The following is a 12931-nucleotide window of genomic DNA, read 5'->3' as shown; positions in this document are numbered from 1 at the left end:
TACCTCTCTTATGTAATTTGGTCTCCCATAGGGAAAAAAATCTGAAAATTTCTGCTATGCAGAATGTTTTCCTAGGCTCCCTGGGCTGTATTTGAGTTGCCTGAATTCCATCAAAGCTCCTCTGTGTAATCAGTGAAGAACTATAGGAGCTTCTAGACAGGGAATGAGGAGTTGCCCAGAGCCAGTAAATAGGAAGCTTTATATACATGAACTGAAGTGGAATTTAAGCTGTTGGTATATTATCTCTAGTCTGCCCTCTGTTCTTCATCTGTCTATTTATTTAATTGCCTTTTCATTTGTTCTCAAGTGGAAGATAGATGATTTGTTCCTTGATTCACCTAATTGACTTTGTGTTTCAGTGGGCAAAGATTGTTCTGTCAGTCCTCTCTCTTGCTAAATTGCTGATTTCAAAATTTATTTTGTTTCCTTATACTGCTACCTCTTAAATTTTCAAGCTGGCCATCTACAGAGCCTCCTACTTGTATGAGTATGACTTTATCCCATACCACACAGCCATGCAAGGAACGGCATATCTATGCTGATAACCATGGAAACAAATATGGCCTAAAAGGCACATCTTATTACTACAAATGATCCAACTTTGCATTTATACATTTATTAAAAGATTCAGAAACAATAGCTTAGTTATGCTTGACAGCTTGTTTATGACCATCTCCTCCCTGGTTGTGTTAATACTTAGAGTCCTATCACATTCGAGAAGACAGGAGAATACAAAATAGAATAATAGACACATCCTTATTTATTAGTTGTTTTGCAGTGTAGCCTTTTCCTGCTTACTGTTGTAAACCTTGGAAGCAAAAAATCCGTCCCGTATCGGGTTACTTTTATGTTTTTAAAGCATGTTAATGCAATGTCTTAAATTTTGACAAACTGAAGAGTAAAACACTTAAATTTTGCCTGTAATTTTATCTTCCACCATTCACATTTTTCATTTCTGGAGAAAATTGTTTAATAACCTCCATCAGGGGTTTTTTGTGTGTGCATGTTCCGTTTTGTGAAGTTCTGTAAAACTGTGTTTCCAAAGAAAATTTAAAAGAAACACTACTTATGTGGTGACTTCTAGGTTAAAGTGAGTTCAGGCTTGGAACAAAGTTAGGAGAAACCAGTCCCCATCATTTGTAAAAACAGATGATCAAGCCTTAGTCCATTAATATTCTTTTGTGTCATTGAACGGTGCAAAATGAAATTAAAATGGCCTTTCTAGGACTGTTGAGGAGTTCTGTTTTGTGAAGGAATGTCTCCCTGGCACTGAGACAGCCTCCCTGGCTGGATGCCAGTCCCCCTCCATGCCCTGGCAAAGGGAGCTTTTTGGAGGAAGTCTTGACTGAAATGTGCTCCAGCATGATGGTCCCCTTGCATTGTAACACAATCCAGGAGCTTTGAATTGTGTTCCAAGTTGGGCTAGAGGTTATACTAAATTAGACTAATTCTCCTCCTCTGATCCTGAGGAGGATAATGGAAAACCATCCCTACTCCTTCCATGTGTGGCGTATACTGATTTATCACATGGAGTATTTAAATCAATGGGTAGCTTGATGACTGTGATTTTGGCATGTCCAATGGATGTATATTAGCAAGGAGCTTGCTTTTGGAATTGCCAATGCCTTCTAAAACTTGCCACTAGAAGTCTCAAGTAATTTTTAAGTTTTGTTAATGTTCATTAGGTTAATTTGAATACTAGCTATAAAAAAAGATACTATTCAAAATCGATCATTCTTTTTCTCTGGCAACTTTTTTTTTTTTTTTATATGGCGTAACACAGCAAATAAAAACAAGGGCAGAAACAAGGACATGAAATCATTAGAAACAAAAATGCTGAGGAAGAAAAGCAAGAGGTTTTGAGAGAGGATTTAAAAGACAAAGAAAAGAGACTTTTGCAGTCAGGGGCAGAATTTAGGGGTAAGACCTAAGGGAGCAGAAGCATCAGAAAGTCTGCTGATCTTTCAATGACAAGTCTTTTGGATTATAACTTAAACTTGGTTAAAATAATTCAGAAGCAAACATAACAAGTAGATCCCTTCTAACCTGGTTCAATATAGGCATCCATACAAGGGATATGTCATAAGTAGCTTTGCAGGAGGAGAGTGAAAGAAAGCTACAATCAGCCATACGTCCTTGTGTCTCTCAGATTGCCAAAAAACCTCCTCCTCACCAATATATACACCCATGATTTTTGGAAGTGGCAATAAAAGAAGACAATTAAGTCAGAAGAATGTGACGAGAGAATGAGGAAGCAAATAAAACAGAATTATTAAGAATCAAGTTGTTTTATAAAAAAGCTGAGTGGAAGCTGTCACAAATGCATGCGAAACCAGGAAGAATAGGTGTGATAAATAAAAGAACTTGCACAGGTATGCCTGATGTGTGACCAGCTCCAAAAATGGTAAAAAGTGTTGGAAGATTAGGTGTTAGGTGGTAATCCAGTATTGGGATGAAAGATCAAAGCAAGCATGTCAAGGTAATGGACGGAAGAAGAGAATTAACCCTGTTAATTCTGTTACTCAAAGAGCGGGTGACTGGACAGAACGCGAACCTCAGTTTTGGTATGTTCAGATATAAATACACAAATAGTTGGCTTTTAAAGACTCAAATACTTAAAGTATTTCATACTGTTTTGATCAGTCTTTTAAACCTTAAATTAAGAGGATACACATTCCACAATCCTTGTGGTATTTTAAATATGCTTTATGCACTGCAATATTGTGCACATGCTATTGAAAGCCTTGGCTGATACATGGGAATAAGTTCATTTTTAATACTTGGAAAATTTTGAATCCAATTTGAGCTTCATTTTTGTCTTTGCTACCCCAAGATCATCAAGTGGAACTGCATGTGTGTAACTGAAAGCAATACTGAACAGTAGTTACACATTTTTCTTCTCTACACCTAGAGTCACATTTTACTTTATTCCTTTCTCTAGGTTCTGCTGAGTTCAAGTTCCTGTTTATTTTTGAGAATGACATTCATCCTGCTGTTGTTTACCAGGTCATAGGCTATTTTTTTATTTTCAGAAGTGCTTTTTGCTCTGTGGTTTTATCTTGTGTAGGATTCTGAGCTGGTACCTTGGAATCTATAGAACTATCCTAGCTAGTACCAGTGAAAGACCTGGTCCATTAAAAGTGATATTATTTTTTTTGGACAATGTGTTTGCATAAAATTATGAATTGCATTGTTCTTTGCAGCACCCACTAAGACAAAAAATGCGTTTTCCAAATTTTTCAGTCAGGCAGAGAAACTCCTTTTTATTCCCAGCAATTTCTGACAATTCAACAGGAAGGAATTAGCCATGTGAGTGCTTGGACTACTACAATTGCTTATGCTACCCCTCTCAAATCAGATAGTCAAAGGGTGCCTTAAACAATCTATACAACTATGTTTCATTAACTACTGTGTGACTGAGTTTATTTCTTGTAATTAAGTTTGTCTTTCCTTTGCCCTTCTTAATTTTTTTTTTAAACTTCATTTAAAAAGCATTTTTTAAGACACACCAAAGTATGGCTTTGTGATCGCTGCCATTTACCCCAGCACACTGCATTCCTGATCCTTTGCTTTTGATGGCAATTACAGGGTTCAGAAGCTAATTTGTAGAAGATATTCTTCCAGCACCAGCTGCATCTGGCTTCTTGGCAGACTTCTCAAGCAGTTGTATTGGTGGCTTTGGAGTTGCCTCTGGGTTTGCTGGGGTAATGATGCTGATGGGCTTTCTGGGCTGTCTTACACTCCTTGATGTCGTTTTCTTTTCGATTACCCTTTTAATCTGAGTAATTTGTCCATTTTTTCCATTCATGAATAAGGTTCAGTGCAAGCCCTTTTCAAAAGCCTCAACCCATTTGTCATGGCAATACAGCATTTGTTTATGCCTGTCATAGACTGCTTTTCTACAAAATGCTATGCCTCAATTTTAAAATCACAAATACCCGTTAAACAGGTAATAAGTAATGTATATTTTCCTTTGTTACAGAAGAGAAATACGAGGGCCATTTGCTGCTGGCCTGAAAACACAGATTGTTTTGCATGCATGTACATAAGTCTCTTTGTTGTGAATAGGACCCAAAGTGATTAAACAAGCACTCTTAATATGTTAATTTATAATTTTAATTACAACAATCTTGTATATATAGTCATTAGTGAATACTAATATAAATATTTTTCTACCTTTTTATTCATAATGCATAAACCAATCATCCAGTTACTTCTCGGCAGTTGCCTGTTTCCGTTTCATAATACAATCTTTGTTCTTAGTTATGAATGCATTTTGTTCATTCCTGTCTTGAATAATCCCTCATTAAGCTAGTCACTTTCTGCTCCATGCTAAAAAGGAAAAATTATCATGCAAATGTGGCGTGCCATATTAAAAAGCACATTACCAAACACTTTTGTTGCTGTCCTTCAATTAGTTTCCCTTCTTTGAATTTAATTTCATTTGTTGTTAAACTACTGACTTGATGTATGGACTCATGAATTTGAGGCTGCTGCCAAGAATGTAGCAGGAAAAAAATCAAAGTCTCTTCAGAAAGCTGCAGAGGCAAAGCTGAAATGAATTTGCTTCACCTTTGACAAGAACACTTGAGCAGCATTGGAATCCTCTGATGATTCAGCTTGGCTAATTATCCAATTATTTATTTCAAGAATAAAGACACTGTTTTACAATTAGAAAAGTGTAAAGTAATCTGAGAAATTTCGTAATGACAGATGACTTAAATAACTTCTGAGATAAATAGTATCTGCTAAAACTTGTCTTGCCAAGTGTTCAAGCTGTAGTTAAACTGCTCTTTGAGTTTCAGGAAATTAGTAGGGACTCAAAAGTTATTTGTTTCTTCTCCCCTACCAACCACACATTATACTTCAGAAAATAGCTCAGTTTGTTCTTTTCCCTCTGTGTCAAATTTGCAAGGTTTTTAAGCTATGTTTAAGTTGCATTCCTCTTGATTAAAAGCTTTTGGTTCAAAGCAATACTTTTTAATTGCCTAATAATATAAGTCAGTTCTTAGGAAAGAACCGTGCATTTAGGAGTTCATTTGCAATATAACTGAAAAATTCATTGCATGGCAGTAAAACAATTTACTGTTAATTACAAGGAGAAGAATTTGCTGTACCATGCTCACAGATTGCCATGAATCATGCAGCACTCCTAGAGATTTATAACAGATGTGTAAGTGGGATGAATTAGCAGGGTTTAATAACAGAGACACAAATCATGCAGACTTCAAGGAGCTTTAATTGATATACTAGAATGTGACGGGCATGAATCACTCAGCCATTCAACAGCACTGTAACATATGGTCAGCTCAATATGCTGCATCTTAAATCGGTTGGTGAGTCGTTGGTTGTCCCATATGGTGGAAGCAATATATTTTTCATGATTTTTTAAAAATACTGTGTACTACATCTATTTTTAAAGAAATATGATTGTAACATATCTGTGTTATTAAATTTTCTTTTGATGTCCATTATGGCTGGTTTTTATTCTTTTTTTTGGGAAGAGTCCAAAACGGACTCCAAAGAATCTTCTAAAAAAATCAAAATATTGTCAGAAGACGTAAGTATTATTTCTTGACTCATTTACTATTGAAATACTGTTGTGAAGCACAGAGAAAGAAAAGGTCATACAAGAAATGCTGCGGCAATCTCAGGGTCCTCTGGACTAATAACTTGTAGCAAAAATTAAATGGATGACCAATGGCGAGGCATGTAATTTTGCCTGCAAGGCAAACTCCCAGATGAAAAAAAATATTTTCTTTATGTTTTGTCCTCAAACTTGCTGAACATTTCTGTTTTAATTTGTGTGTAAGCCTTCTGCATTCAACTGAACAAAAATTAAAAACTGTATACTTTTTGTTACTGTTGCTTTCCTGAACTATTCAGACTGGCTAATTGAAGGCTTCTGTGGAAGGGTTCACAAATACCTACCTACAGTATGCTGAGCAGTAGTTATTCAGACATATGTAAGCCTGTTAAATTTAGCCACAGTGTAAATATGTTATTCCTGGGACAAGAATCTGGCAGAGTATGGAAAAGCTTTAGCAGTTGTATTAGTAAACCTGACAGACTTGAGAAAGGAGTATTGTATCGTTAGAACAGTGGCTGCCAGAATTTAATGTCAACAATTAAAATTTATTTTGATCCTTACCTAGTGTTTATTACTGTTTGTATACACAACAGACCTTACTAATACAGAGATGCACTATTAGATGGAATTACCATCTGTTCAGAGTGAAATGCTGGCATCTGTCTTTGAGTCTAAAACTAAAATGATATTATTTCAAACAAAACAAAATTAACTGCTCTTTACTTACCAACTTCATTTTTGTGTACATGTGTGTGCATAAACACATGGGAAAGGCTTATTTGTAATGACCTGTGTAGCAACATCTATATTTAGATATATGACTTCAACATAAGCTGTATGGACCATCTGTCTTTATTGGTCTTTTTTGTGCCCTCTGCTACACAATGGCATGCAGCAATCATGGGGTTTTAAATACTGTTTTAGCTTTATAATATATTAAATATGTATTATATAGCAAGACATTAAAACTACATAATTAAAATACACAAAATGTGACTTTGAATCCACTAAAATGTAGTACGCTCATTATTTTGACAGATGTGTCTTAACAGAACGTGACTAAAAAAAATTAAATAGGTAAAATTATAGTCGATTCATCTTTCAGAAAGTAGCTACAGGTACCACAGTGACACCTTTAGGAAAATATATACTGTATCTTTTAGTCTTGAATATTTTTAATTTCAGCATTTAGTACCCTGCTGGGCTAGTGCTACAGATTTATTTTCAGTCCTGTCTGTTTCTGTGCAGAATTTGGGTTTTGGGTGTTTTTTGTTTTGGTTTGGTTTTTTTTTTTATTTACGTAATGTATTATGTACAGTCTTCCACTGTCTTGATGCACAAGAATTCTCAAGCATCAAAGAGACTGTAGTTTAAATACTAATGTTATAGCAAGGATGTTACTTTCTTGAAAGGGTAGGCTTCTATTCCATATATCACAAAATAATAAATTGTGTCATGCCAGTGTTTAATGCATGTACACAGTGCATTAACTGTAACTGTAGTACATTTATTTGTGCTAGAGGAGACTTGAAAATGATTAAAAAATCAATACTTCCCTGTCAGAGAAGCAAGTGTTACGATGCATTTAAGTAGTTAATTGCATAAGCCCCATAAAAGCTTCAGGTTTGGGTATCAGAGATACCATAATTATGGTCCAAGTAACTGCCGTTTATTAATACTAGACTTTAAAGGAAGATATAGTTATTGTCATGAGTGTTAGTTAGCTGTATGTGTTTTAGAAATAATGAATTTTAGCATTTGCGTTTCAACATCAGTAAGTTGAACTGGAGGGCTCAACCTCTTATGTTCGCATTTAAAATGCTGACGTACAGTAGTTCCCTCAAAGGTGAAGTTTTGATTGTTAAGCCATGTTTTCTATTTCAACTTGTGCATTAATACCACAATTCATTAGTGCTGTGCCCTACTTGTGCAGGAAAGCTTATGACCTCACGCTGCATTACTTCAATTTTGACATTGTAAATTTCTACCATAGCATGAGATACTAATTAGATTGTGAAGTCATAAATGATGCCTAAGCAGGAATTTACAGCACATAGTGCCATTGGCAGTTTCCCAGTTTCCCCACTCCCTGCTTTCTCCAAGAATATTTACCAAGTTGGGGAGTGGGGGTAGCAAAGAAAAAGAAAGAAAGAAAGAAAAAAAAGTAGCAACATGCTACAGGCAAATAGGAAAAATGAAAAATATGTTAATGATCTTGGAAACCCACGAATGTTGAAAAGGATGTTATTAATTCGTTCTAAACGAAGCAATCTCTCCTCTAAAGAACTCGCACTATGTACAATGCTGTGCTGTGAAGTAATATGTCAGATTTTTGAAGGCCCATATTTTAATTCAGGTTTTATTGTTCTTGAAAGGCGTTTATTGCTCTTTACTATGTCATTATGGGAACAAGTAATTTTTACAAGTTGTCATTGTATTTCACTTCCTGGGTACAAATGAAGTTTCTGTTGTTAAATCCTTTTCTTTATCAGGGAAAGAAGGGGAAGAAAAAAAGGCAAGATAAGATGGATATAGATTCTATAGGTAGTAGAGTGTTCTTGTACTTCTCCAGATGACGTCTTTTATTGTTCCAGTGATGGTCCATTTCTTTCCCACCTGTATGGCCGACATGGCTTTATCCAAACAGGTCATGCTGCCCTCCAGTGGCTTACTGAACAGTATTTAAAAAAAAAAATAAATAAAAATTATTCATAACTCAGCTATAGAGTGACCAATGCTATCAGAATGTTTAAAAGAATTACCAGCTTATTGGTTTTCATGGTAGAAGGATTATTGTAATAACATAAATCTATCTTAGGCTGATACCTTTGTGGAAGCAATCTTGTATGGAGTCATACTGTGCACCATTTTTAGTGGAGAAAAGTTAGAGAGGGTCATTTTCTTGAACTGAATAATTATCTGCACATATGCTAATGTCTTGTGTGTGCACCATGAGGAGAACAACCTGATGAGCCTTCAGTACTGTGGACGGATGGCTGTTCTGCTTCTGTTGACGAGGATAAGTTCAGCGATGAAAGACTCGTGTTGTCGTGTACCATACTGCTGAGATGTAACGAGTTAATTAACTGTTCAAATTCTCCTTTGGTCTTTCACTCAAATCCAAAGGTGAAAATCATACACATACATGCTTACAGTGAGTATGGCATGAGAGGCTAATCAAGGGAGGAATACAAATATACTTTTTTATGAGGAAGGATTCTTAAAGATTATGAAAAAAAATATATTTTGGATATAATGCTAGAGCTATTTTTCCAAAGCCTGAATAAACAAATAAGGTATTTCTTGTGGAATTGAAAGCAAGTTCTCCTAAAGATTAAGAATGTTGTTTGGGTTTTGTTTTTTTCTAGTTAAGCTTCTATGGATATCTGTGCAATAAATAATTTCCCAAGTATTATGGCCAATGATATCTAGATAATTTTTTTTTTATGCACAGCTCCAAGAAAACTTAGTGCTCCTCGTGTGGAAGGAATAAACAGCACAACGGTAAAGATAAATTGGAATGAACCTGAAGAACTTAATGGGCCTTCTCCCATCTACCAGGTGGAAAGGATAGATTCATCTTTAGCTACATTGAGTACAGAAGTAATGAAAGGGATCCGTTTCCCAGGAAATGGATATTACAGATTCGCTAGTTCCACTCTCCCCGCCAATACTTACTTTACAGGTAAATGAGTTTAAATGACTTACAAAATGTACCAATTGTACTCTGCATTTGTTTTACCATTTATTATCATCTTCTCTATAACTTTCATAGTAAAATCTGTAGTTTTTAATTTACGAGCATAATGTGATTATTAGTGATGTATGGGCTATTTCGATTCTCACATAAAAAGCCTGTGAAAAACGTTATTGGACATGTGGGATTTGTATTCCCTTGCCTTTGGACATAGAGATGTACGTGATGGTGAATGTTGCTGCATATTTGACTCATTTCCTTGTGGTAAATATAAGATGGATTTTATTTATTCTTCTGGGGTAAGAAGATGCTGATGGTGTGAAGGCCACACCACAGTGTGATACAACTTAACCTGGTACTAAGCCTTGTTTGTTAAGACAGATAAGGGCTGCAAAATCATGCAGCATTGTCGATGTGCAAAAGAACACCGAAGATTTGAAGAGCGCTCAGCTGACATCTCTTGTTTTCTGGGCCATGACAGGTAATCCTGGCAAGAATACGTGAGCACAGATAGCTTGGTACTTGCAAGTACGTGTGTGAAAATTCAGGTTTTGTTTAAAACAAAAAACACCTTCTTGCCTCTCTATGATCACTCAGTGAATCTGATTTAAAAATAACAAGAGTTGAAGATCACTTCCATTGTTTTTTCTTGCTAGCTGCTTACTTGACTGATAGTCAAGTAATAATAACAAGTGATAATGTGTTAGTTAAAGATTGACACCATGTTGACTTGCAAAACCTGTCTCTGTGTGGGAATCTGTAGGAACAGCTGTTGGGCTCCTTTCCTCATCCAAATTGCTCAATGATTTTCCCAACATCAGTTTGCACCCTTTACCATATATTTAGTAAGAAAATCTTTGATGTGTTTCTTCTGTTGTCAGTTGTGATGATCTAAACACCAAAGGAATTGTGAGCTGCAGTTCTTCTCACTGGAGCTCCGGTCAGCCCTATCACTATGTAGATAGTGTTAAGTAGTTTAATCAGACAGGTAAAGAATCGTGAGTATCACTACATTTCCTACTTCTCATCAGAAGTCTCTGAGAGTGTCAGGAAAGAGTGTGTTGCACTAGGGGGGTTGTTAACGCGCCTGCCTATTTGTAACCAAGCAAGCCCAACACTAATTTACCCGCGCGATGATTCAGTCTGGGGTTTGGTTATGCTCCATAGGCTGAGACTGAGGCCTTGAATAAGGCTTATTGAGATGGCTGAGGTGGTTTGAGTGAGTTTGGACAGACAGGTTGGGAGAAGATGTTAAAATAAGGCTCCCTTCATACTGACACCTGCTGGCTGATAATGCTATGTGGATAAATATAATTTATTGCTGCTTTGGACTGTGTTCTTTCTTTTCGACCAGCTATTAGTCTGAGTGTCTGGAGTTGACCTAGAACCAAAACATGCTAGGCAATTTGTCCAGACATCTGCTGGTAATGACTGACAATCAGGTTAAATCAGCCTGTTTTGTTACCTAAAAATGTTTAATTCCAGTACTTGGCAACTCAATAAAGTTTTTGAGAAATATAAATCTGGGGTTTTTCCAAGTAGATCATCACTCCTTCTTCTAAAACATGATGGAGGGAAAATTATAGCAAATCCAGGAGAGTTTAGAAAGAAAGGCACTTAGGGGAATGAAAAATATTCTTTAATTGTACTCTGCACTTGTTTTGGTTTTGAGACTGTCTCTTATTACCCATCTCTGAAGACAAGCTGTTGGCAATTGTGCTTTATAGATGGAACGGCTTCAGTGTACATGCAGCTGTGTACATTTTTGACACAAAAGTGTGCCAGCTTGTATATGTCAGTCAGCAGACAGATACTTCTTAGTGCGTCTGGGATCTCCCACTGCTAATCCAGAAAAAGATAGATCAGTTTATTCATTGCTAATAAATGCAGTTGTCCTCACTCTCTCCCCGGCTGGTCTTACACTCCGAGGTGCAAGTAATAGGGGCAGATGTATTATCTGGGAAGTTTTCCAAATTCATCTTAAAAAAAAAAAAAAAAGTTAGGCAATAAACACTGGCTATACTAAGCAGTGTCCTTCTGTCTGTAACAAAGCCTCCAGCTGCACAGGAAGATGTGCTCTGAGTACACATTAGACGAGAGGAAGTCAGGTAGAGAAAAAGATTGTTTCTGCCAGAACTGTCCACATGCGACTTCTTAACTCTTCAAACTGTGAAGAAGTGTTTTAGGCATCTGTAATATCATTTCCCAAAAGATGCAGACTTGATTTCTAATACTTGTTCATACCCCTTGAATTTCTTTGATACAACAGCAGTCATTCTATCTATCAAAATACCACCAGGCGAAGGAACGATTATTGTTCTTGTTTTAGCTAAGGAACTCATCCATCTCCCATCACTCTGAAGATTGGGGTATTCTGGTGTTTATCTTCATATCTTCCCCATGAGACAACAAAGTGCTCTCATTCTGATTTAATAGATGGGGAGCTGAAGTTCAGGTTCTACTTAACACAGGAGGCCCTTTAGAAATGGCTAGAAGGTCTTACAAATTAGTTACTTGACGTGGTTTACTTTATCAGCACAACTTGTGTGATGCAGCTGTTGGTCTGGAGTCAGAATGCTGCAGTAACTGTTGTGTTTGTCTTTCTGGTTCCCTAGTAGTCAAGAGAGGTACTGTCTATTTTATACAGGGTGTAGACAGGCAAGCTTGGAGTTCGAAGAACTGTAAATAGCCGAGTGTCTGAATATCTTTTAAATTCAAATTACACTTGTTATCTCTCTAATGATGGAGTCTAATGGCTAGGTCCAAAAAAAGCCTTAGGATGAAGGTAATGAGCATGATGTTATGTTACCCTGGCTTTTGCTGCTGACAAATGGGTGAGAATAGTTTGGTCTGCAGGAAGTTAGGGCCTTCATGTGCTTTCTAGCAGAGGCGTACCAAGGCTTACAAGTAAGATCCTTCGAGGTCATTGAATAAAATCCATGGAAAACAGCATGCTGAAATGCTGAAGGGTGTGTTTGAATATCAATGAACAAGCCAACAGATATATTTATGAAAAGAATTTTTCCTCGATTCCTTTTTGCTCCTTGGTTGAGGGTTAGGACTTGAGGTGCCTGACTGGATGAAATAAAAACTGATGTATTAATTTTCACCTGTGTAAATGAGCCCTGCTTAGGATCAAGGTTGGTTCTAATTTGAGGCACTATGTTCTCTTTAGGATTCGTAACTTACAAATATCTCCTGAGGGTTAGGCAGCTTTAACTTTTCATTTTACAGAGAGTAGGGGATCACGTTTTTTCTTTGAAAACGTGCCTCCCTGAGAAAGCACATGTGCACCCTGTTGAGTATATTGGTGCATACTATGCCTTCAGATAAAAACAGTGCTGCTGTTTAAACTTCGTAGAAAATCCTGTCAAAAACCTGTGCAATAGTTTTTTCTAGAGCAAGTATACTGGATTAAGCTCCTAAGGACAGATAAAGGGAAGTTTAGTTTTCAGGTTTTATTGAGCAAATAGATGCCAAACTGCTGGGTTCTTTCAGTAAAGGAACTTCTGGGCCCGAAGAGCAACTGGTTGAAAATTGAACCCTGAATGTCTCTGGGGCACAATGACATCTGAGCTAGGAGTTTCAGGACTGCGATTTAGTTGTCTAAAGTACAGTCATGGGTTACACAAATCACTTTTTGA

General features: G+C 36.6%; 1 protein-coding gene across 4 annotated transcripts in view; it reads left to right on the top strand.

The window, feature by feature from the left end:
* The window catches only part of USH2A (usherin), a 394090-nt gene that overhangs the window by 98515 nt on the left and 282644 nt on the right, over positions 1–12931 (top strand). For all 4 annotated transcript variants that reach the window (XM_049833600.1, XM_049833601.1, XM_049833602.1 and 1 more), the window contains exon 21: positions 9045–9275. In XM_049833600.1, the coding sequence (XP_049689557.1) occupies positions 9045–9275 (231 nt within the window). The remainder of the gene's footprint in view (positions 1–9044; positions 9276–12931) is intronic.

This window comes from Accipiter gentilis, chromosome 30 (assembly GCF_929443795.1).
Source record: "Accipiter gentilis chromosome 30, bAccGen1.1, whole genome shotgun sequence".
NCBI classification, from domain to species: domain Eukaryota; kingdom Metazoa; phylum Chordata; class Aves; order Accipitriformes; family Accipitridae; genus Astur; species Astur gentilis.
This window is presented reverse-complemented; position numbering and strand designations above follow the sequence as displayed.